Below are 26303 nucleotides of genomic sequence, written 5' to 3'. Positions count from 1 at the left end.
TAGTATCCTAAGTGGGCTACAGAAACAGAGCCAACCTGTGTTGAGAGCCCAGGAGGTGCAGCATTCAGAGCTAAAATAGTGTGATTTCCTTAACTATACGGAGGTGTGAGCATTGCACCTGCTTCTTTGCTCACGTTGAGGTGTGTTTGGTTAATTAAGGGGATGCAACGTGGCCAGTGGAAATTACTGAATGTTCCCATTCTTAATTCCTCCTCTCCGATTTCAAAGCAAAGATGGAATTTCACCTTTTCTTCCTGCTAGTATCAGGCTTGGTCGTAGCTGTTTCATTAGTGGGATTATTACCATCTTAAGGTAAAGGTAAAGATACCCCTGCCCGTACAGGCCAGTCTTGCCAGACTCTAGGGTTGTGCGCTCATCTCACTCTATAGGCCGGGAGCCAGCGCTGTCCGCAGACACTTCCGGGTCACGTGGCCAGCGTGACAAGCTGCATCTGGCGAGCCAGCGCAGCACACGGAACGCTGTTTACCTTCCCGCTGGTAAGCGGTCCCTATTTATCTACTTGCACCCGGAGGTGCTTTCGAACTGCTAGGTTGGCAGGCGCTGGGAACCGAACGACGGGAGCGCACCCTGCCGCAGGGATTCGAACCGCCGACCATGCGATCGACAAGTCCTAGGCGCTGAGGTTTTACCCACAGCGCCACCCGCGTCCCATATTACCATCTTACGAACATGTAAAACCTGTCTGGCCTTGCAGCCCCTGTTCAGCAGGGTCTCACCAAACCAAACACAGCAGCAGCTTAGAAGGTTTCAAAGCAAAGGCAGTTTAGAAGCTTCCCTGCCGAAACAGCAGTAGGATTTGTTGATGGGATGTATAAGCAGATGCCAGCTGCTTCCTTGGTTCCCTGACATCATTAATCTATTCATGTAGAGCTGACACTGCAGACATTAATGCACCACATATCTGATCCCATGAAATGCCCATCCTGGAAGTGTGCTGATGAGACAAGTTCTGTGCAGAAGCGGAACATGTCCTCGTTGAGAATTCCGTTCCACCTTAAGGAACAGGCATGTGGAATTGTTGCATGTCACATGTCTGTTTACATTCCAGCACAGCTTGCTGGGAACTTCCGTTGTGTGTATAGCTTTTGCTTATGCTGTTTGCTTTGGACATGAAGGAGATCAGACATGTTTCCTTTTGTCCTGATCTACACTGAGTAAACCTGCTTGTAAATATGCTCAGTCTCTCATGCCACTTCTGTTTGCACAGCATTCTCTCTGCTGAATAGTGTGCAGTGTCTTCTAAAGCCTGTGTCGCAGATTTACCAAGGACCGGAGTTCGCCTGGCACACCGGCCGGTGGGCTGGAGCCAGCTGGGGGCCTGCCAATTGCCCCCGTTTCCTTGGATGCATGCTTAGTCCTTACAAGAGCGAGCCTTCCTCTCCAACACCCCAAAAAGGCAGCAGAGCACACAATGGCTTATTGCAAACTAGTCTATTGCAACATGAAATTTAGGGTAGGGATATGGGGCAGATTCCAGAACATGGTGCCCTCCCCTGCTTTGAACCTGGCTTGTTTTGAAACTGCTCAGAGTTCTTCGAAGTCACAGAAACAGAGTTGTAAGGGACCCGGGGGGGGGTGTCATTTAGTCCAACCCCCTGCAACACAGGAATCTCAACTAATGAATTCATGACAGATGTCTATCCAACCTCTGCTTGAAAACGTCCAAAGGAGTAGAGTCCACCCCCTCTTGTGAGAATCTGCTTCACTGTAGAACTGCTCTTACTGTCAGAAAGTTCTGCCCTATAGATGGGTTGGAATCTCCTGCCTTGTAACTTAATCCACTGGATCAAGGCCTACCTTCTGGAGCAGGAGAAAAAAAGCTTGCTCCACCCTCCATAGGACAGCCTTTTACAGTGGTGCCTCGCAAGACGAAAAGAATCCGTTCCGCAAGTCTCTTCGTCTAGCGGTTTCGTCGTCTTGCGAAGCAAGCCCATTAGCGGCTTAGCAGATTAGCGCTATTAGCGACTTAGCGGATAAGCGGCTTAGAAAAAGGGGGGAAAGGGGGGAAAGTCGGAAAAACTCGCAAGACATTTTCGTCTTGCGAAGCAAGCCCATAGGGAAATTCGTCTTGCGAAGCACCTCCAAAACGGAAAACCCTTTCGTCTAGCGGATTTTCCGTCTTGCGAGGCGTTAGTCTTGCGGGGCACCACTGTAGATATCTGAAGATGCCCATCATACCTGGTTCAAGCAGCCAGGACCGTGAAACCAAGACATTGCAGCTCTTCCACTGCCTGCATGAGAAGAGGTCGGTGGGGTTACTTTGCTCATCCTACTAGGGCAGGTTGTGCTGACATCTATGTTAGCCTGACATGTAAACTGGACCTACAGCCCAAGCCAAGTTCTTCCAATCAGTAGAAAAGCATGGGAGCCACCTTGGTGTACAGACCAACATTCCCTTTCCAGTTTAACTCCACCCTAAGGAGGATTTTGTGCAACTGTTAACCTCATAGAGAGGATCTCCCGCTTCTGGACAAACTGTCTCCTTGCACTTATGTTCCTTCTCGCTCAAGAACTAACCGATGTTTAAAGCTAAGGCAGGCATAGACAAACTCGCCCTCCAGATGTTTTGGGACTACAACTCCTATCATCCCTAGCTAACAGGACCAGTGGTCAGGGATGATGGGAATTGTAGTCCCAAAACAGCTGGAGGGTCGAGTTTGGGGGTGCCTGACCTAAGGCTTGAACCTTTCTCATTAATATTGGATAACACTTCCTTCAACCTTCTTGTAGGTTTCATTTTCCCTACCACTGACCACTGTCATAGCAACCCCTGAGAAATGGCTCCAATTTGTCTACATCGCTCTTAAAATGCAGAGCCTGGAACTATATATATATTTTTGCAGTCACAAACTGCAGACGTATGTTCAGCTTGCAACTTATTACCATTTCCAAAATCCTTTTCACCTGTACAACTGCTGTCAGTTACCTCCCATCCTATTCTGTGCATTTGATTGTGGGTGTGGGTGTGGGTGTGGGTGTGGGTGTGGGTGTGTGGTTGCACATGCACACACGCTAAATGCAGAAATTTCCATTCTATCCGGAAGCAAACGAACTGTGTCCTCTATAATAAGAGAATGCAAACCACCCCTATGTTACGCAGCTATTGTCCATGTGGCCGGGGAGGCGTGCACGGACAATGCTGCAGGAACATCTTCAATACAAGGTCATTTGAAATGAACTTTATTTGCACAAGAAACATAACAGGACCAGCGTCTTTCTCTCCAGGCAGTGCCCATTTAAGTTCAACCAACTCCAAAACAAGAGAGGCGCCCTGGAGGAGGAGAGCTGAAAAAGGCTGGTCCCTCTGATCAGCAGCAACTCCTACAACAGAAAAGAAAGATATCCTCACACAGCACTGCTCTCCAACTCTTGACCTTTTATTAGCTTTAGAAAGTGTAAAGGTTTGCCGTTAGATCTTGTTGAAAGCAGCTATGTCAACACTCTGCACCTGGAAGACATAAGGGAGTAAAATGAAGTGAGAAGAGTTTTTGCACTGTCAGGCCAAAAAAATAAATAAACCCCAAGACTGGCCTAAGCGAAGGGGTTGTGTGTGCAAACCACAGACTCTGAAATCTGATCCAGGCATCGTTTGAAAACCCTAACCCTCATGATAATTAAGAAGGAGGTGTGACGTGTGTTGAAGGCATGGAAACCTAATGGCACAGCTGCTGGTTTAAGAGGGACTCAGCTTCAGTGACCTATGCAGATCGCATTCTGGTACAGAAGCAGCTACACAGAATGAGAGCCAGTGTGGTGTAGTGGTTCAGAGCGGTGGACTCGTAACCTGGCGAACCGGGTTCGCTTCCCCACTCCTCCACATGCACCTGCTGGGTGACCTTGGGCTAGTCACACTTCTCTGAAGTCTCTCAGCCTCACTCACTTCACAGAGTGTTTGTTGTGGGGGAGGAAGGGAAGGGAGATTGGGAGCCGCTTTGAGACTCCTTAGGGTTGTGATAAAGCGGGATATCAAATCCAAATCCAAAGAATCTGTCTGTCTACCTAATTTCTGCGAGAAGTTTTGTACAAATTCTACTAATGTGACTACACTAGGCCTTAGTCAAACGCTTTGCATCAGCGTTTTTAAGGTTAAGGTTAAAAACCCACGGGGATGCATGCCTGTTGTACATAAACCCTTGAGAGCACAAGACAATAACCTCTTAGCAGGCAAATGCTCAATTACCAATACTACTTTCACCAACACATGGTCCCCTCCAGATGTTTTGGATCACAGCCACCATCAGTCCGAAACATATGAAGGGTATATACCAGGTTGGCAAAGTGAACATGGCAGACTTGCCCCTGGGACGAAGCAAGCGGTAGAAGGTATAAGAGCTGAGAGAACACACCAGTAAGGCCTAAGTCCAATGCACAAATATAAGCCTCTGGCACTGCCAACAGTCTCAACACAAGCTTTTAAAGTCTGGGGCTGAACTGAATGTTCTAAAAGTTTGAGCACAAAGATGGGCTTTTCAGGAGACTCAAAAGCTCTTGCCAAAAGCCTAATTTTTTGCACTAGTTTCTTGCTAATGTAATCCTAATCAAGGGTCTGTATTATTCCTAGTCACTCAAGGCATCTGGGAGTGGGAATTAGAAGGATGCCAGGACAGTGTGTGTGTTTCTCTCTGCAGCACCCTCCCTGGTAAAAAAAAGCAAAACCCCAAAAGCAATCTCCCTCCAAAAATAGCTTGGGATGTTCATGAAATTCCACCTCTTCCACAATTGTTTTGGATCAGCTCCAATATGGTCAATATGATCTTGTTAAGAGTCTTGCGCAACTTGGACACAGAATCATTTGAAGGGACCCCAAGGGCTCATCTAGTCCAACCCCCCCGTAATGCAGGAATCTCAGTTAAAGCATCCATGACGGATGGCTATCCATCTCTACAATACAGACTTACATCACTGTGGGCTGGGCAACTGGGCCACAGAAATAGCCCTCTGTGGGAACTTACGTAATCTTCAAACTTGGTGATCTCCTCCTCCAGTATATCTGTCCCAACTTTGTCATCTTCCACCACACACTGGATCTGGAGTTTATTGATGCCATAACCCACTGGGACCAGTTTGGAGGCTCCCCAAACCAGACCATCCATCTGAACAGATCTGACACATTCCTCCATCTTGGCCATGTCCGTCTCATCGTCCCACTGAAGGAGGGAAAGAAGAGGGGGAAATGGGAGTTAGAAATGCAATCAGTAAGGAAAATGCAGGAGCCAAGGGAGTACAGTTGACACAAGGCAGTGCAAGGTTGCTTGCAGGAATAAAAGACTTCCCAGAGATTATCCAAAAGTAAATCTGTGAAATGGAGAAGCCATACACGACTGTAGATTAGCTTACCAGCATTGGTGAGAAATAAAATCTAGTTAGCAATTTTATGAAACTTTAGATCTTCCCTTTCACCTGTTTTCAAGCTACTCCACCAAGCTCTTTTTTTGCCAAATGTAACATACCCCCAAACCTTTCCTTAAACATGTGCCAATCAAGTGTCTGCCATGAACAACAGAGACTGTAATAAATAATAATAATAATTAAAAAATTATACTCCTCCCATCTGGCTGGGTTTCCCCAGCCACTCTGGGCTGCTTCCAACAAAATATTAAAATACAGTGGTCTGTTAAACATTAAAAGCTTCCCTAAACTTGTACAATCAAGTTCCAGCCCAAATTCAATTCAATGGAGAGTACAGTGATGATTGGGTTGCAAGGTTCACTTGGGAAGTTTGCAGTGCAAAAATTATTAGATAATTGCCATTTCAATACGTTATGCTACAGCAAGAAGATGACCTCTTGAGTCGGTACCTTCTACAGTGTAGAACGCATCTCTGCCTTGTGGAGATACCCTGATGCTAAAACAGATGGAACGGGTTGTAAAAACGCTGGGTGCTATTTTGATCCTGTTCTTTCTCCAAAGAATCTTAGGGCAGCAAACAGGGCAATCTTGCCCCGCTCTTCTCATCCTCACCTGCCTTCTTGTGAAGTGGGCTAGCTCAAGAGATGGAGACTGGCTCAAAGTTGTAACAAGTCTTGTGACTGGGATTTGAAGGTGAAACTACAGCACACCAACTCCCTGATATCAGCATGTTTCTGTTTAGTGGTTCCTCTATTTTTGTATTTGAGTATCTGACATACCCATGACACGGGTTCTAAGCATTACACAGAAAGACAAAAGAGAGTTGAGAACCCAATTACTGCTGCAATAAGTTTTTGCTACGTATTCATCCTATGCTTGGTATTAAGGAATTTGTGAGCTAAGTGCCCTGAATCTGATACAAACCCAGGGGTTTTTCGTTTGTCAGAAAAGTCTAAGGGGACGCCAAATTTGGAGTTAGGCACGAAGCCCAAACCAGCAAACACTAGGAACCCTATTAAGCAACGCCCATTAACCACGGCCTAGTACTCCAAGGCAGCGCTACATCAGTCTTGAGAGCTCATTATTTGTTTCGTCCAAACTTCAGGACACTCAGTTCTGCATCTACAATCAAGTGCTGAGAACATGGAATGGTCATAGCTCTCCTCATATTTGTTCCAGCACCCCAGAAGACTGCAGAGACAGGGTGAGAGACAGAGTGAAAAAGGGCAGAGACAACACACTCAGAGCTTCAGGGCTAAGGTGGAGAGTTCTTTATGAACACCCAATTCACACAAGATACACTTTACCAGTTGAGTGGAGCACCTGAAGTTATCCCCATAACACTAACTCCCTGGAAAAGGGTAAAAAGAGCTTACTGGCTTGACATCTAAGAGGATGGAAGACTTGGCAATCAGGCCAGGTTTCTTGGACTTCTTCTCTGCATACTGCTTGAGCCGCTCTTCCCGAACTCTGGCAGCTTCCTGGTCTTCCTCCTCCTCATCACTACCAAACAGGTCGATGTCGTCATCGTCCTCATCTGCAGCCGCTGCCGCGGAGGTCTCTGCTTTCCTTGTAGACGAAGCAGAAGGCAGCTCAACTTTCCTTGATAAATGGGTCAGCGGTTCCACCTTCTTCATGGGAGTGACATGCTTCAAAGAGACACCAAAATAAATCTTGCATCAAGGGAAAGCGAAAAGCAAATGCCAAAAGGGAGGGGAGGTAATCACTAGGAGCGGAGGAACTCTGGTCACAGGCAAAGGACGGGGAGACGTGTGAGAGGGTGGGTTTTCGGCGCCAGCCAATAAGCAAGCACAAATTTGACCCACGGGGCACAATCCATCATGTTACCCTGTGGGAGTCCCATTGAAATGAACAGAAGTAATAGATAACAACTTTGGTTGGCATGCATATATCTGGTATGACAAGGTTAAAGTGTATAAGGGTTTTAAAAATCACATTGTCAGGAAAGCACTATACAATGTTTGGATACGGTACAAAGATTTATTGGAAAATAAAACTCCCAGGTGGCTCTCACCTATGGAGGCCAAGGAGGTAAAGAAACTTAATATGAGAACTAATTGGCCGAAATATTCTGAAATTTTAGAACAAGAAGGTGGTGAACTTAAATTACAAAGTTATGAGAAAATAAAGTCCAAGGTACGAGATTGGCTCCATTATTTTCAAATAATGGAGGCCTACAAACAAGACAGGAAAATTGGTTTCCAGGTGGAGAAATCGAAACTAGAAACAGAACTGTTAGAACCCAATACTAAGAATTTATCAAGAATGTATAACTTGCTGTTGAAGTGGAATACAATAGATGAGACAGTGAAGTCAGCTATGGTTAAATGGGCACAGGACATAGGTCATGACATTATGTTTGCTGACTGGGAGCAGTTATGGACCACAGGTATTAAATTCACGGCATGTAATGCCTTACGAGAAAACATTATGAAAATGATTTACAGGTTGTACATGACCCCAGTCAAGCTTGCGAAGATTTATCATCTGCCCAATAACAAATGTTGGAAATGTAAAGAGACTGAAGGTACCTTTTTCCACCTTTGGTGGACCTGCCCAAAGATTAAGGCCTTCTGGGAAATGATTTATAATGAGATTAAGAAAGTGCTTAAGTGCACCTTTAACAAGAAACCAGAGGCATTTCTTTTGGGTATGGTCGGCCAGCTGGTGCCGAAGGAGGATAAGAATTTCTTTTTGTACGCTACTACGGCAGCAAGGATTCTTCTAGCAAAGTATTGGAAGACACAAGAGTTACCCACGCTGGAGGAATGGCAGGCGAAAGTGATCGACTTTATGGGACTGGCAGAAATGACCGGCAGAATCCGCGACCAAGAGAAAGAGACTGTGGAAGAAGACTGGAAGAAGTTTAAGATGTATCTTAAGAACTATTATAAAATTGAGGAGTGCTAAAATGCTGAGGGAAAAGAAGACGTAGAATTGCAGCCGCAAATTGTGTTTAACTTTAGGGTGGAATTGAAAAGGAGAATGAATTTATATTTAACTGGCTAAGAAGGGTTGCTGAATAATGGTTTAAAATTAAGGATGCAAAAAGGGGAAGGTATGGGGAGTCCGGGAAAAGAGGGTTATGGAAATAAGGTTAAGAAAATATGATTTTTTGTGTTTGTTTTTATGTTGTTTTTGTTTATGTTAAAAATTTGGAAATTAATAAAAAATTTATTTAAAAAAAAGAAGAAGTAATAATAATAATAATAATAATAATATATTATTTATACCCCGCCCATCTGGCTGGGCTTCCCCAGCCACTCTGGGCGGCTTCCAACAGAATATTAAAATACAATAGTCTATTAAACATAAAAAAACTTCCCTAAACAGGGCTGCCTTCAGATGTCTTCTAAAAGTCAGGCAGTTGTTTTTCGCTTTGACATCTGGTGGGAGGGCGTTCCACAGGGCAGGTGCCACTACGGAGAAGGCCCTCTGCCTGGTTCTCTGTAACTTTACTTCTCGCAGGGAGGGAACTGTCAGAAGACCCTCAGAGCTGGACCTCAGTGTCCGGGCTGAACGATGGGGGTGGAGACGCTCCTTCAGGTATACTGGACTGAGGCCGTTTAAGGCTTTAAAGGTCAGCACCAACACTTTGAATTGGGCTCGGAAACGTACGAAGATGCGTAGAAACACCAAAATGGATTGTGATCCGTGACAATTACGGGGAGAGGGCTGTCATTTGGGCTTTCCACCGCAGAGTGCTGTTGTGCTCTGATCCTGTGTAGGCGTTGAGAACAGGCTGCTGAACTAAATGGGTGTTTGGGATAACTCAGCAGGGATCTTCTAATGTAGACAGTAACTTATCACAGCCCAGGCCAGTGCAAGAGGTAAACTTAAAACAAAAGTTTTTACTTAGTCACTCCCACAACACAGATTAAGGGAATAGTTTTCAAAGTAAAACACATTTTCTGGGAAACCCTGGCACTCCTTAATGAGAAGGATGTTAACAGCTGAAGATGAAGTGCCCACCGTTGGCAATTCTGTCCTGCAACAAGGCTCTACAATAACAAACAAATGACGTTACCCCACAGATAAGGAACTTGTTCCACCTTTCTACCACACAAAGGTCTGGCTGAGACTATGTACTTCTCCATGGGGCTTAAATAAAAACACCCTGTAGAGGTTTCCCCAACCCCACTGCCGCCACTCCCCAAAAACCCCACAGCGTTCCTATCCACAACTGGATGAAATATACAATGGCATGTTCGTTTAGAAATGGTTTTACCTGTGTTGGTGGTGGCGGTGAAGGGTGATGAGAGGTAGATGATTTTTCCAGAAGACTCAGGCGGTTCTCAAGTCTGGAGATGGCGAGCTGAAGGTCTGTAACCACTGGAGAATGGGGGGGGGGGGTAGAGAACACTGAATGAATGGGATCAAAATTGACAGCATGGGGCATTTTGCTTTCCTTCCTGCCAGTTACTGTATTAGCATCAGAATAATGCTGACGGAAGTCAAAACACACGGACTCCTCCTTCTGAACAAGAGAATGTGAAGATTTTACCGGCACGTCAGTTGCAAGTCATAATCTGGTTTTGCTACTCACCACAACGAAGGTTTTGATTCTCTGCCTCGAGGGTCGCGATCCTGGTGACCAGCTCACTTTGGTCCCCAGCCGGTCCTGCTGCAGAGGTGCTGCTCACACTCTGAAAAAAGAAACAGACAGTATGGAGAAGGGTGAGGCCGTCGGTTGCCGACACATCAGACAAGAGAGACGCTCTATCGTAACAGAGCCATAGCGACAGGAGAGAAATGGATGGGGGAAGCCTTGAAGAGAGCAACAGGGACCAAGCTTTTTCACACAGAAGGTGCAAGACAAATAGCACATGGCCTGAGCCCCATGATGGAAACTGTGGTGTACACAGTTCCTCAACTCCTGAATATGTGCTCCTGTGGGGCTTTTAGGAAATTCAGAACAAAACATAGCTGTCAAATAGTCCCTGCTATGCGGTACCTCCTAATATCTTAATTACGATAATATTTGCATGGCATGTGTATGAATGTCTCAAAAGGGGGAATATGTGTATGGCATGCACCTCTTTTTAAGGGGGAGGGAACCCTGCCGAACATGATCAGTATTCTGTTCTTAAGATCACACCATCGTGCAAGGCAAATAACGTGAATACCTATCCTACTCAGGGATGGAAGACCATTTTAATTTTTTTAAACAAGACTGGGAGAGATGGCTCAAGTTCTCAAGAGAACTTGGCCAGGATCCAAGGCACCGTGAGCCTAAAAGGACTCGAGGCACTTTCCTGTCCTAAACAGCAGCCCTCCACTCTGCATGGACAAGTGTGTTTGAAACGGGGAGTTTCAAAAGCAAACTGGAACATCGAACAAGCAACAGATAAGCATCAGAAATCATAGGGGGTTTCTACAAGCCACTTGTGAGAGCTTCAGCCAGTTCCTTGCACCATAGAATCTTATGACTGGGATATAATCCCAACTATGGCAGCTTATAGCTAAGGGTTCTAGAAATGTGGGTTAGGGAATACTATTTTCAGTTATTCTGCTGCTTAAGTAGTATAGATGTTTCTAAAAATTAGATCTAACTTAAAAATTAGAATATAGCTTTATAGCCAAGGGTTTCTCTTTCCCCACTTGAGAAGCCATTCCTGAAGGATAACTGAACATAACTGTGTGGATATTTTCCACAAGCACAACTATGTATAACTAGACCATTAAACGGCACTGAATTTGCAAATGGCAGCACAATGGCAGCATGGGGAACAGGCAGAGGAAGGGCCTTACGCAGGAGCAAGGACTGACCCTGGCAGACAAACAAACAGGTTGTTGTGCTCCCCCCACCCCAAAAGCGACTTACAGTCGCACGACCTGACTGCTTCTTGCGACGTGCTGGAGGGGCTTCGTGGGGGTTTTGCAAAACTGTCTTGAGCTGGAAAGGGCAAGAGTATTTTATGGTAAAAAAATAAATACACGGTTTACTCTGGTCACTCATGCAGATGTGGGCAGCTAAGCAGAGCAGTCAAACCCACATGCAGGAAAACATGCCTAGGTAAGAAAAGTTAAGCAAAATCAATATTCTGAGAGTAAGACAGTAACCTGGGATGCATTTATAAAAATAAGTTTAAGCTTCAAAGTTCTGTTCTTTTCAACTAGGGTCAGGGCACAGATTTGGTCTTGTCTGCCTAACCAGAGATAGCAAATCCTACCATTCCAGCCCAAACCAAGCTGCTCACACTATCATCTTGTCCCGACATGGAAATGGCAGAAATAGCTTAGCAGAGAAAGTTCTGTGTGTTAAATAGTTAAGGCAACTTGCAATTTAGCCATAGGCACGGCAACTGGAATGCCATTAGGCTTAGCAGAACAGCCAGGATTATTTCAGACACAAACACGGGAAAAAAATCCATATACATTTTAAGTCAGCCAGGAGGTAAGAGAACTATTCAAGAAACTGAAAGTGGAAGTAGGTGGAGAATTATTGTGATGGAGGGAGGAATGGTGATGGGGAAAATCCCCAGAGGTTATTTATGGGGAATGATGCTGTATAACTTGTTCATAGATGATTTGGAGTCTGAGGTGAGCAGTGTGTAGTCACATTTGCAAGTGACTGTTTTCACAACCTGTTTATGCCATAGATTCCTAGAATGATTCTTAAATTTTGCACCATTGGCACCATCTCCATGTATGCCACGACTCCTCCTACCTTTGTCAGATGTTGCATATTATGACAATGGTGAAGGGCCAAAGGTCAGTGGTAGAATACATGCTTTGAATGCAGAAGGTTCCAGATTCAACCTTCCACAACTCCAGATAGGACTGGGAATGTCTCCTATCTGAAATCCTGGGGAGCTGCAGTCGGGATGGAACAATGTTCTGACTTGATATATGGCAGCTTTCTGTTTCCCAAATGAAAATGTCCTCTCTTTTCGGCATTAAATTTTTATTTGTGGTTCTGTTGCAGGTTTTTTTTTAATCCAGTTTTGCCTTGCAACTTGCCTCTCCATCTCTTAGTACTGCCATAGCACTGCATTTTGTATCTGCCATTCCTTGAATTATTAAAATACATTGATCATCAGCTCCATTTGTAGCCTGGTTATTTTTTATTTTTAAACATGCTGTAACCGACCCTCCTAATCAAAATGAGTTCATGTTACACTTAGCACTAGGCCTAAGTCACCAAAATTTGTTTATTCCTCTAAAAAAAAAAAACCACTTAGGAAGCTTGATGTGCTGTAGCTGGAACGTTTGGGACAGCACAATTAAATCAATTCAGAGAACAAGTTGGGGAAGAAGAAGTTTTGGAAGCCCATCAGGACAATCAGTCCTTCCCTTTAATGAGCAGGGGAAGAATGGCAAATTGCTTTAAAAATATGAGTGTTACAGCAGCCAGAGAAATCAAATGCACAACAAAGAAGAAAAACACACCCACAAAACTCTTACACTGTGCTCACAAACCACCACCACAAATCCCCTTCTCTTCCCCTGGAGAAGCCTGCAGCACTGATCTAGGCAATTTTAACAGACAGCCTTGGTCAATCTGGTACCCTCCGCATTTGGTGGTAGCCTGGCTACCAAAGCCTAACAATGGAGATTAATTCAAGGAAATGCAAAAGAAACAGGATGGGAAATCCTTTTTAAAATTGTCAAATATTTAGTGGTCTATAAATCTTCCAAACAAATGCTTTAATAGGAACCCCACAGCTTTAATGAGTTAAAGGATCTACAATTACCAAATTTTTTTTTTAAAGCAGGGATGACTAACTGTTTCAGATCTTGAATTCTACCATATGCAATTAAGGCCAAACTATCTCCTAGACCAGGGCTTTTTTCCAGCCGGAACTTGCTTAGTTCCAGCATCTCTCAGGTGGGCGTCATTGCCATTCTAAGAGAATGAGGGAGGTGTTCATGGTGAGTTCTGGCATCTTTTTTTCCAGAAAAACAGCACTGCCTAGACCAATTATCTTGACCCACTTCAGTCCGGGTTAAGGCCAGGGACTAGGGCTGAAATGATCTACTGAAGATCTTTCACCGCCAGATTAACACACATACTTGCCAGCAGGCTTTTATGGGACTCCTCTGGTGCCTGGACAAGACTGTTTGTCCAGCCTTTCTCAACCTGTGGGTCCCCAGATGTTGTTGAACTACAACTCCCATCACCCCTAGCTAGCAAGACCAGAGCTCAGGGATGATGGGAGTTGTAGTCCAACAACATCTGGGGGCCCACAGGCTGCTTCCTAACTTTGTTTGTTTCTGCTTCCTAACTTTGTAACTGGAAACTGTTTTATAATTTTACGTTTTGACTATTGCCTGCCCTGGTTTCAGTATGCAATGATGAGACAGAGTAAAATATTGCAAATAAAAATGAGCCTGAACTAGCCTGAATCTTTTTTTATTAGCCTAAGGGGCTAGCAATTTGTGTCTCCATGCTGGCTGCAGTGAATCACTGTAGAAATAGAGGGTGGTTTCCCCTTAGCAGGCTTAGAGGGAGAAAGAGGGGGGGTGGGGGAGAGAATGAATACTGTCTCCTCCCAAACAAGCCAGTGGAGGGAAGACAGGCTTACTCACTCACCTGTGTGGGACTCCTAACCCCCTATAGGCACCAGGCAAGTTGTTAAATACAAGGCTGTCTTACTATCCAAGTTTTAAGAGTACTGAATCCAGTACACATAGTTTGGGGCTGAATTTAAGAGGCCCAAGGGCAGGCATAGCAAACCCGGCCCGCCAGATGTTTTGGGACTACAACTCCCATGATCCCTAGCTAACAGGACCAGTGGTCAGGGATGATGGGAACTGTAGTCCCAAAACACCTGGAGGGCCGAGTTTGCCTGTGCCTGCCCAAGGGAGTCACTTTTTGTTCTCTCTTCTCTGCTTCAGCCATGTGAAATCAAAGACTGTCAAATCAAACCCACTGTGAGGGACCCCACCTGTTCATCAACTTAAGACACGTACCCATTTAATACGCCACACATGCAGAAAATAAGAAGTGCTGCAGCTGAACAGAACAAAGCAAAAAATAGCCATTATTTGAAACAGAGAGACCATGCAAATGCAAAATGGAAAGAGGTGCTGCGTCTTGACGCAAATGGCTTTTTATTTTGCTCATGCCGCACGTCTACTTGCCAAGCAACCAAGTGTTATCCAGAGCCATCCAGGCATAATTCAAAGTCAAAACTGCCCTGGGCTCCTTCGGCAGGAAGGGCAGGATGCAAATTCAGTCAATAAATAAAACCCTTCACTGGCTCAAATTAACACACCCAAGATTAATTGTTAATGCAAGCATGAAATCAAGCAAGGAAGATGCCCTTTTGTTTTCAAAAGGAAGCCATGCAAATGAATGGAAGTTCCCAGCTAAATGCAAGAAGATGAGGCAAATTTATTTTGTCTTTTTTGTAAGTCTCCAAGGTGTGTCCTTGAAAGTGAAGGATCTTCTCGCAGCACCCCAAACCCCACATTCTTCTGCTTCTCACCTAACACTCACGAGTCACTTCAGCTCATTCCTCTACTGCAGCCTCTCTCAACCTGACACTATTCACTTATTTTGGACTACAACTTCCATCAGCCCCAGGCAGTACAGCTTCATTTTCTCAATTTGCTGTGGCTAATAGAAAGCAGACACATGCCACACAGGGCCACCAACGACTGCTTTACTATATGCCCTCTCCTGCAATAAGAATTTGTGGCTTCTTCAGAAAAATCTAATTTTTTTTAAGATCCACAAGCTAAAACAGAAGACATATCCTAATGACTACTGCCTGAAAGCAGAGGGCAGCATTAAGAAGCACTAGAGTCAACGAGGCTCAGAAAAATATATACAAAGGGAAAGAGGAGCTTTTTCTGTCCACCTATGAGAGCTTTTTTCATTTTCCCAACAAAGATTGGAAATCTGGGGGGCAAACTCTTATGCTGAGTTATAGATGATGCATTTTATGTACTTTAAGCAGCAAAGTAAATTTTGGTTTAATATGAAATACATATTTTGCACAATAATTTCTGGGAGATGGGGAGGAACCACAGTTCCGCCCCCCGCTATGGCTTCAAATTTTCTGGAAACTGTAAATCTACACTATGCATTCTAGCTATACTCCATAGCCGAGGTCACAGTTAACACGGACAATTACTTCAGTTCAACAGCCACTCCTAAAAACAACTCCTGTTCTCACTGAGTGGGGAGAAAGCATGAATGGGGGCTTTTCTTTGCACTCATCTAAGAATGTGGGTGAGGGCTACTTTATTTCTAAAAAAAAAATTACCTGGGGAAGAATCTGGGATATTGGTTGCCTGCTTTACTGAACAAGATTCTCCTTATGGGAAACTATAGAGGACGTGCACACTAAACACCAAACTGAGGTTTGCCTTCCTGATGCAAACTGCATACGATCCAGTTCTATTGCTGAAGCTAAGGAATTTGGAGAGCCTGGGAACCTGTGCAAATGACTCCAAGCTCCCCAGGAGGAACAGCAATGTGATTGCTAAAGAAAGTCAACTGCCTTTGTTTAGGTGAACCCAGGCTAAGCTACTGCAGCAGCTTTCAGAGTTAAAATTCACAGCCAAACCAGCTCACCGGAGGCAGAATGTGCAAATGCAATCTCTCTGCATATATCTTAATGGAAACTGGATCAAGAAATTCACTGTTCAGCTCACAAATGCCCCTACTGACTGCTGTCCCTAAAGTGCTACGTTAGTGTGAAGCTAAGCAAATGCTAAGCTCACAAAGAACAGAAACAGAGGAAGGTGCATGCAATTTATTTTGCTAGGTCAGATGGGGTGGAGGGATGCATGCTTGAATCACCCCCCATGTTATAAGCTCCCAACCACCAATGTATGTCAAGAAGCTAGAGTAGAACTGACATACAAGCACATATCACAAGGCTGGATTCAAGGCTGCAACCTGCCACCTGTCATCTGAAATGGCACCTCAGCAGAAGCTGCGCCCTATGACTGCTCCCAAGCGCATGCTCTGGTTCTGAATTATGAGCTGATGGAACGCCACACCGCAATTCCACTTTGGGTTAGTCTGCAGATGCAATCTGGCTAGAGCAAGCAGGATATGTCACAAATAGGATGCCATGATATGACAGAGCTCATTTTCCACCTCATCCATCCCCCTCTGACTTATGGTAAGAAAAGCGACACACGCACAGGCTATGGGGGGGGGGAATCAATCACAGTAGGAGCAGGGGGAGTTATATCTGTGAGATATGCCATAGCTAGGAAAAATGAATGCAGTTAGCCAGCTGGTGAGAGAGCGCCCAGGTACTCACTCCGGCCAGCGACTTCTGGATATTCTCCCTGGCTCTGGCAATGTCGCGTAGGATCGTGCTGGCTCCGTTCTCCTGCAAACAGTGCAGAAAGAACCAAGTGTTTGGTTTTTTGTTTGGTATTTTTTGTTCTTTTTAAAAAGGCACAAACAGATACAGGAGAAATTACTGAGGGTGGATCACATGAAAGAAGGGAAAGTGTTTTTACTGTGTACGAGAGCAGTCAGCCATTGAAAAAAATTAGTGAGCGTAAAAATCCATCTGCGGAATGAAACAACTATGTTGTCGGCAGCTATATCCAGACTGTCTTCTGGAATAAGCTGCAGGATAGGATCCAGGCAGCAGCCACCGGGATGCTCCAACTTCCCACCAACTTTTGCATCAGAGAAGCGGGTGTAGCTATTCATGACACAGCCATACCCGTCAGTGTCTGGGTCAGTGACCCTATTCTCCATAGAAAGTGCACATGCAGACTTCGAATTGACAAAAGTGCTTTTTATACTGCTGCTACCCACCCTATGCAAATAGAGCGGGTTTATAGACACAATAAATTTCTTACATCAAAGGCAGGGCAGCTGCATATCCTGAACTGAGACTTGCATTCTTTGGTCTAGATCAGTGTTTCTCAAACTTGGGTCTCCAGCAGTTGTTGGACTACAACTCCCATGATCCCTAGCTTGCAGGACCAGTGGTCAGGGTTGACGGGAGTTGTAGTCCAACAACTGCTGGAGACCCACGTTTGAGAAACACTGGCCTAGATTATGAAATTTGAATATACTTGGTTTTGAACAAGATTCTGCTCTTAAGCAACAGGCTTTCAAAAAAACTGGCATCTTCCAAACCACATCAAGAATGATGGTGACAGAATTGGAAACATGGTGGAGATGGCAAGCACACCTGGGCTAGGTGTATAACATGATAAGGAAGCCATGAGATGGGGGGCAGAGTTGGGCCAAGCACTGATGCAGCAGCTGCTGGCAAACCAGGTGCCCTCTCATCTGAGTCTTTCTCCAGCAACTGGTCATGTGTTAGCAAGCGCCTCTCAACCATTGTGACTAGAAACTTTTTTAGGTGAAATTTTTCAGGATACCAAATTCTGTGTGGGGTACTCCAATCTACACTTCAGAGCCTTGAACATAAGTTTCCTCGTGCTGACCTGATGCTGGGTTTAACTTTAATCTAGACTGTATCTTCTGGCATAACAACTGCTGTTAAATCATGAAAGCTGTGCTGTTCTAATGGTGGCAATCACGCTGTCTAGGCCATGCATCTGAAGCCCTCCACACAAACTAAGCTGAGATTAGTATGCATCAGATTCTACATGAACATTTCCCCAAACCTTTGACACCTGTGGCACAGGGTTTTTTTTAAAAAAAATTGGACACAAACTTCAGTCTTATACCCAAAAAACAGAATCACAGAATCAAATAACTGTCAAGTTATTTGCAATGCAGAAAGATGTGTAGTTTCTCAACCAGTTCTTTAGAACTGTGGGACAGCCAAGTCTATGCTGTTTTCCCATATTGCACCCACCTGCCTGTCCGTTCAGTTAGGGTTCAGGGATGGGACAGAACTTTCTGGCCAATGCTGGGTGTTCTAGGATTCCCCTGTGACTAGTGCAAGCTGCGTCAAAGAATCCGTGTTTGGATTGGTGAATACTGAAGGCACACTTCAGTCTCTCTTGTGGCATCCACTGCTGGGCAGCCCCTGATGTGTTAAAAAAACCCAAAAGAAAACAGGGCCCTGGAAAGCACCAGTCTAATCCTTCCTGGCAAGAGCCAACATCCTTCTAAACTGTCACATTCTCTACTTACTTCGCCAAATCTTTATTAGACATTACAAGTATAGGCCATCACACTGTCATGTTCTCAAGATGTAGGAAAGTCATCCTATTTAAAGAAGACGCTTATCAATTTCATTGCCCCAATGAATGTCGGTCTCATTTGCTTCAAGTTCCTTACTAACTAACAAAGCAGCTTGGAGAATAAGCCCTGGGAGACTGAATACTTAGAAGCTGCTGCTTCTGGATATGGGGCAAACTTCACTTGACCTCCTGCTTACCAGAGAAAAGAGCCCTCTGCTTCACTCACAGCCTGCCCCTATGAAAGCCTGTAGCATGTGCACAACTGCGCACAGGTGAGCATTTCTAGTTCCTACAATAATGTAACTACTGAAGGCAGCACAAATGTAGCTGAACAGATGCAGCACCTACCATCCAGGGAATTATTTTTAAAAAGCCCTGCAGATTTCAACCATCTTTCAGTTTTGCATTTTTACATATTTGTGGGGGCCCAGTCACTACATTAAGGGTTTCCACCCTAACCTGGACGAATTTGCAGAAATTTAGTTGACACCGCTGCAAGTCTTTGTGCTGCTGCTGAGTCAGAACTTTAATTTCGGTTTGGTCAAATCTGGAGACTTTGACTCTATTACCCTTAGGGAGGAGCCTAAACTTTTCTAAGATTGCAAGAAAAGAGAGGGGAAATTTCTTGCATGTACAGAGACAGTGGGTTTTAGATGAGCTTCCACAAATAAAAGCAGTGCTGCAGGTTGTGAGGAAGAGGGGAGTATGCCGGTGTCCAACAAATGCTGTTCATAACGGCCGGCAAACATTCGAAAGAAAGAACGTGCAAGAATTTCCTTCACCTTCTCCCTTCCTTACAAGCCATCTTCTATAACAGAGTCAACAGCAACCTCTATGGAACCTGTTCATAGTCACAAAACTTTGCTCCCTGCTATACAGCTGTTTTCTTGCAGCCTATAAAAGCTTACCAACACTACTGAATCCTGCCTCTCATCTCCATTATTCAATGCTAGGGAGGCAATGCTGTTCCTACTTTGTCCTTTAAGAGTAACCTGGATTATTGGGAAACAGCTTAAATCAGTCAGTGGCTGCATTCAGATGGAACACTAAAGCATGTTTTAGCACGGGAGTGGGAAACCTCTGGTCCACAGGCCAAATCTAGACCACCAGGCCTCCCCATCTGGCCTGCAATATCATTTCCCTGAAATCACACTCACCTGCCCCACACCAAACATCCTATGTGACATCAGGTATGGGGCAGACAGGCACAGCCGGATTCCATTCCCCTCTCACCAGCTGATGTGTGGAGTGTTCAGTCCTATTTAGTCTGGGTGCACAAAAGAGAATTGTAGATCTGGGCCACCAGGCCAAAAATGTCCCCCATCCCTGGCTTAGTAATATGGGAATGTGTCATAACAGGCATTTCCAGCCCTTCACCTACAAAAGAGAAAATCTGAAGCATTCATTTTCTCTTTGTAAGAAATTACAGATGGTTAAACTGGGATTATCAAACCACGATCAGATCCTGGTTTGCCACTACTTGGACAAGCCAGTTGCATATATTTGGGGGCGGGGGGGGGGGGGGGAGAGAATTGTGCTTTGTCACAAAGCACAACTGGAAGAGTAAAGTTTTCTCCCCTTGCACACATGAGAGACCAAACCTCACCATGGTGCAGCCTCATATCGTTAAGTCATACGTTAGCACTGCACCCGAATGCAGCTAATATGGCTTCCTTTTCCTTTTCAAATAGCTCAAAATTTTATTTTAATGCACACTGTTCTACCCTAGCCAGCACTCTCAAGGACAAACATTTAGAAGTGCAAAGAATGCAAGGTTCGAGGGGCAAGGGGTAATGAATGTGGAATGGAGCTAAACTGGAAATTACCTGCTTGGCAATCACTACCTCTTGTAGTACTCAAACTACAACACCTGTACAGTAGCTGAGGAGCTCTTCTTCCCTGGAAATGCACCAGGGAAAGGAGATCTTACCCTCTCAAAGCAGTGCATCCCATTGGGAAATAACATGTTTTGGATTCACTTGTACCATAGAGTAGGGTGGGGTGGGGTGAAGGCGATTGTTCTGCAACCAGAGGCAAAAGCCCAGTACTTGACAAGGAGATGATAGGCAGGAAGAGAATTTTAAGACGTCTGGTGCTCCAAGAATAATGTGAGAGGCACTCTACGTAGGGTATTGTTTCATAGATCCTACAGGTACCAAGCAATATATCAGTTACTTGGTGGTGGTCAGGAACTAGCAGGAGGTGGCTATTGCCTTCAAGCCCCGTTTATAGGCTTCCCACAGACATCTGATTAGCAGGAGGCTAGGCAAAGGCTAGCAAAGCTCATCTGGTGTTCAGTAGGTGGTGAGATTGTTAATGGAAATGACTTCATACAGGTATGCAGAGAGCCCCCACCATATTGCTACCTGCTCCAGAAGGATTGTGCCATGCAAGCTGCCTGTTTCCCCTGAACAGTACTTGCATCTTACCTGCTGGCCGGAGGGGCTAGCAGCTGGACCGTTCTTCTGTTCATAGTATCTCTTCTCAGCATCATCATATTTGAACTTGTCAAACCAGATCTTTTCATGCATGAGGAAGCTGGCGGCCATGTTTCTGAAAAGAGGGGGAGACTAAATAAATACCTAGAAATATTTCAGCTCAACGGTTAGGGCCAGCTTAGTCAAACATCATCTCCCTCTTCCATCCCACTGGGCCACATCCCACTGATCCTCCCTACCCGATGGGAAGGCTTGTGTAAATGGGACCAATTAGGAACCTACTGCTCAATCACTTGGTTGCCTGTTCTGTCCTTTTGGCATTGCAAGATAAGCGTTCTTTAAAAAAAACAGTTCAACTACCCTGAGACAAGACACGTGAAATCCACACAGTCCAACCAACAGTTAAGAATATTTTTTCTCATTATGCTCATGTTCAAACAACCCTTTCCTGACATTGTCTTTCTAGGAGGGATGGGCAGAGTTCTTTTGCCCAGACAGGAGGGTAGCTATGACACCAGCTCTATGGACACCTGAATAAGCCACCAAAATGATTCTAGGTAAATGATTTTAAGTTGCACTTCAACTCTTATGGGCAAAAAAAGGGAGTGTTGTGGAGCCACATTAACTAACGTCCACCAATGGACACAGCATAGACCTGCTTAAAATAATGCAAAGCCAAGCACCAGGGCAAAGTTTACTAAAGAGCAAAACATCCCATCCCTTTTGTGGAGGCCTTCCTTCTAGTACACAGTGGTTTGATAAACTGGCCAAAAGAGAAGCATAACATTAAATTGGTGTCTAGATGGGAAATAGGGGCTTTCATAAACAGAGGTGATAATTTTGCATGTGGCAGTGGAATTCAAAACTAAGGGAGGTTCACTGCATGGCAGGAGAGACTACATAGTTACTATTGGGCAGGGTGACACAGAAAAGGATCAAAGGATAGAAGATTTTAAGTGAAGAGGGAAAGGGGAGAACCTGACAGGAAACAAACTGCAGGGAAACGCAGAGCCAACAAAAAGAAGCACCTTTCAGAGGTATCTGTTTGGTTCATTCCATTCACATAAATGTTCCAAACCTTCCCAGATCAGTCCAAAACCACCAAAGCCATAGTCACCACTCAGCATACCTTCAAGTGACAACAATTCTTTGCTAAGAAGCACTTTAGGGTATAGTTCCAGCTTAATACGGCCAGGGTATGAGACAGCCAGAAAGGGTCAGATACAGTATCTGGGAAGGTCATATTTTTTAAAAAGCTTTTCCATATCTGACAAAAGCAAAAGCTCCCACAAATTAGGCACATGAGAAATAGATGTGACCTGTGTATATAAAATTATGTAGAACGTCTTAATGCTCTACATATATATAATCAAGCAAATCGCTCTTCTGATGCATGTCAGTTGGAAGGTTTTTGCATGAGGAGCAGGGTACTAATCCCCTAAAAGTAATAATAACACAGAGATAGTAAATCCTATTTCAGATGCCTCCCCTGGACAAGTTAACAGGCTCTGCAAAAGTAATAGAAATAATTTATAAGCTTAAATAGTACAGAGCAGCACTACCAGAAATTGAGGAGGACAAATCATAAAACCATTCCCTTCCTCCTTCTAACCTATTATGGCCCGCTTACATCTTTCTACAGTGGGACACAACACATTTCAATGTTTTACATACAGAAGCTTTTCCACACTATCTTGGCCCATTAGGTTTGGGAATGTTACCCCAGAACAAGCGTTTCCTACTTAGCATGAGACTCTGGTGCACTTGAAGCGAGAGCAGCTGGCTGCGATGGCTTTGCTAACATATTTTCGGGCATTCCGGCGCTCTCCTGCTTGCTTGCCAGCTTTGAGGCTTTGGAGATGTAGTACTGCGCCTCAGCACTGTCGTAGGCGGGTTTGCTGAGCCACGCAGACTCGCTGTCCTTGTGTATGAAATACCAGGTGGCTGGTGAGAGTGCAGAATCTGGAGGTGCCGTTGCAGAGATGTTGTTGTTGGCCCTCTTGCCTGCTGCTGCCTGCTTCCCTGTGCTACGGCCCTTTTTGTCCTTCCGGCTCCTCTTGGAAGACTCTGGGCGCCCACACTCCTGCAACCTCACCTTTCCCGGAGGGTGCCCGTCAAACATGTTTGTGTAAAAGCATCTCTCTGCGTCATCGTAGATAGGCTTTTCCAGCCACACCTCCGAGATCAGCGCCTGCAAACTCGACATCTGAGGCTTGCCGTTCACCGGCTGGATCAAAGTATCAGGCAGATTTGGGGACGCACTGGTATCCACGATGATATCCACAGGCTGGGCTGGTGTTGAAGGAGTAGGCAGTGCAGTCACATAGCCTTCATCTGGTGTTAGTCCACTACCGCTGTGCAATGGTGTGGATGAGAGGTCCAGGGTCTGTGGTAGAGCCACCAACTGGGATTTTTTGACAAACAGCTTCTCAGCGTCGTCAAAGTTGAACTTGTTGACCCAAACGTCCTGGATGATGTGGTGGCAGGCCATCAAGCTGCCATGGGCACAGTGCAAGGCAGCCAGGTCTCTCTGTGGCCTCGTATCACCTTGGAAGACCTCTGCCTCTGACCAGGGCACCAGCGCAGACTGCTCAGCGGCCGGGAGCCCCTCAGAAGCCTGCTGCAACAACATTTCGGCAAGCTTCTTCCTGTAAGCTGATTCCGCCCGGTCAAAGAGAGGTTTGTCAAACCAGACACGGTCAGCCAGTAACCCGGCCAGGACAAAGTCCACTTTGGGGTCTAAAGGCTTGCTTTTGGGGGAGCACTTCCTTTTCTTTTGCTTCTTCCTGCTTCCTGCCCTCCACAGGTTTCCCTTCACCTCTTCCTCCACAGGGTCCTCCTCATGGCAGAAGCCGTTCACTGCCACCACCTCTTGACAGGCCCCGGCAGCGGAAGCTGCTAAGCTTGCTTCCCTCTCATAGTGGAGCCTCTCTGCCTCGTCATACTTGTGTTTGTCCACCCAGACTTTTTCCGCTGGATAAAGCAGCTTCCTTGTCCTCATCTTCCAAACGGGGAGGCAGCATTAAGAAACAAGCACAGTAATATAGTTGCAAGGGGAAAAAAACTAAGACATACTAATGGCATGCAGTTAGGTTCTATTCACTTCAAGACCTCAGGTTCTACTACAGTGGTGCCTCGCAAGACGAAATTAATTCGTTCCGCAAGTTTTTTCTTCTTGCGAGTTTTTCGTCTTGCGAAGCACGGTTTCCCATAGGAATGCATTGAAAATCAATTAATGCGTTCCTATGGAGACCGCTTGCTAGGCTGGCGGTGCGGAGAAGGGCTTTTCTCCCCACCGCAAGCCTTCAGGACTGGTACGGGAACAGAGGGGAAGGCGCGCAGCGCTTCTCCTCTGTTCCCGGGGCTTGCGGTGGGAGGAGGGTTTTTCCTCCCCACGCCAACATTCAGAACAGCATTCTGAAAGTTGGCGGTGGGAAGGAAAACCCTCCTCCCACCGCAAGTCGTCAGGACAGCCTTCCGAAGGCTGGCGGCGGGAGGAGGTCTCTCCGCCCCACCGGCAGCCTTCGGAGGAGGTCCGAGTATAGTGGGGAAGACGCGCTGCGCTTCCCCGCTGTCCCGGAGATTTCCCTATGGGCTTTCGTCTTGCGAAGGAAGCCCATAGGGAAATTCGTTTTGCGAAGCGCCTCCAAAATGGAAAACCCTTTCGTCTAGCGGGTTTTCCGTCTTGCGAGGCGTTCGTCTTGCGGGGCACCACTGTACCTACATATATGCAGAGCCCTAGTTAAAATCCAGTGCTAGTCATACCCAAGAGCTGATTGACTGAAATTAACGGACATGACTGGCTTGGATCAACTGATTTCAGTTAGGTGACTCCTGAGTAAAACACAGCCGGATATAACCCAATAGTGTTTTGAGTGCGTAAGAGTTTTGTGCTCTATTCACAGCTTGAATTACTCAATTTTCAAAGCTGCTCAAAATAAGCTGCTCTAGAAGGCTCTGCCTCCCCAAACTGCATTTCATATGCCAAAATTGTTTTGTTGTTACACAATGGGGGGGGGGGGAGTAGATTTATTCGATGCAGCATAAATTTGGTTCTGTATCTTGGGATGCAGACCAGAACCCGTAAGAGCAATGAAATGATCTGGTTTGCACCCTCTGTCTTCCAGTGCACATCACGTTCACTGGAATATACAGTGGTACCTAGGTTTTTTAACATCTCGGAAGTCAAACATTTCAGTTTTCGAACGCCCAAAACCCGGAAGTAACTGCTTTGGTTTTCGAACGCTTTTCGGAAGCCAAATATGCCACGCGGCTTCTGTATTGAGTTTTCAGGACATAAATACTTCCGGAAATAAATGCTTTGGTTTCTAAATGTTTCGGAAGTTGAACAGTCTTCCAGAATGGATTACGTTCAAAAACCAAGGTACCACCACATAGGACATCAACACACACAATGGCAGAGGCAAAGTAGATCAAGTAATTGCTGTATTTTGGATTGGAATTTGTGGATTAGGCAATATTAGCCCTCCCAGAGCCAACAAAGGGCTTTTCAAAGTTCACAGACTGTCTAGCAGCTCAACATATGTTGGCCAAGTCTCTCAAAATTAGCAAATCAATTTCACGGTTCATTCGTAGGGTGGGATCAACATACGCATTGTGGATGGTCTTTTATTCATGAGGCTCAAATGATAAAACTTATTATCTAAACCAAAGTTATCAGTCACATTTCTATATATCCAAGTGGCATCAGTTATTAAAATGTAAATGAGCACTGTTTAGGACTTCATAGTCCTTTTGCAAGAGGATGTCAGAATATGAATAAATTAATCAGTAGCAACTGTCCAACAACTCCAAAGGGAGTAACTGACCTCAGATTTAGAATATCAGAGTGTGCAGCTGATGGTCATAATCCAATCTACATCTCATGAAAGCCCTACTGAGGTTTAGTTTGGTTCAAAGCAGTGATTGGTGTGATTTGTGCCCTTATTTATGCTATTAATGAAATCCAAACTTTTGAAATTTATCATGTGGTTTAAAATCTATGCTCTTGGTACAGTATTAAATATTTGGTCTATCACTGTGGACAATTTTGTGAATGTGTAATTCTTGTGTAAGTGAATTAACTTGAAAGACATATCAGAACGACACCCCCAAAACTAGGATCATTTTTTAAATGAGCGTTCTATTTCTTGAAAAGAAATTTTTAAATTTCCCTACTTACTATTGGTGACTTGAAATGGAATGCTCGTTCTAAAAAAAAAAATGGAAATTTTTACTTCTTAAAAGTCCAGCCCTGACCCCATTGAAAACAAGTTCATATCAAGATGTTGAAAAGCTGGGAGCTATATGGACTTGGTCAAGGGAGTCTCCTTTGTGTAAAATCTCTAGGGCATTGTGACTAGTGAACGGCAATGACATCACAAT

The 26303-nt window shown here is 45.0% G+C and overlaps 1 protein-coding gene and 1 long non-coding RNA gene across 5 annotated transcripts in view; both read right to left on the bottom strand.

Annotated features, from left to right (window-relative positions):
- The window catches only part of LOC307220579, a 71762-nt gene that overhangs the window by 40814 nt on the left and 4645 nt on the right, over positions 1-26303 (bottom strand). The gene's annotated exons all lie outside the window — the stretch shown is intronic.
- On the bottom strand, positions 3378-26255 carry EEF1D (eukaryotic translation elongation factor 1 delta). Of its 4 annotated transcripts, XM_079984290.1 has the most exons (10): positions 26101-26255; positions 22661-23919; positions 20910-21033; positions 16620-16691; positions 11216-11287; positions 9938-10037; positions 9620-9723; positions 6747-7019; positions 4974-5168; positions 3378-3469 (listed from the first exon to the last, which is right to left on the bottom strand). In XM_079984290.1, exons 2-10 carry the CDS (start codon positions 23917-23919, stop codon positions 3431-3433), a joined length of 2238 nt encoding a protein of 745 aa, XP_079840416.1. In that variant the 5' UTR covers positions 26101-26255; the 3' UTR covers positions 3378-3430. The 4 variants fall into 4 exon arrangements, with proteins under 4 accessions (XP_079840416.1, XP_079840417.1, XP_079840418.1 ...); XM_079984291.1 differs by lacking the exon at positions 11216-11287; XM_079984292.1 differs by lacking the exon at positions 16620-16691.

This window comes from Podarcis cretensis, assembly GCF_951804945.1.
Source record: "Podarcis cretensis genome assembly, chromosome: 7".
NCBI lineage: Eukaryota > Metazoa > Chordata > Lepidosauria > Squamata > Lacertidae > Podarcis > Podarcis cretensis.
The sequence above is the reverse complement of the archived record's forward strand: the minus strand, read 5'-3'. Positions and strand labels throughout refer to the sequence as shown.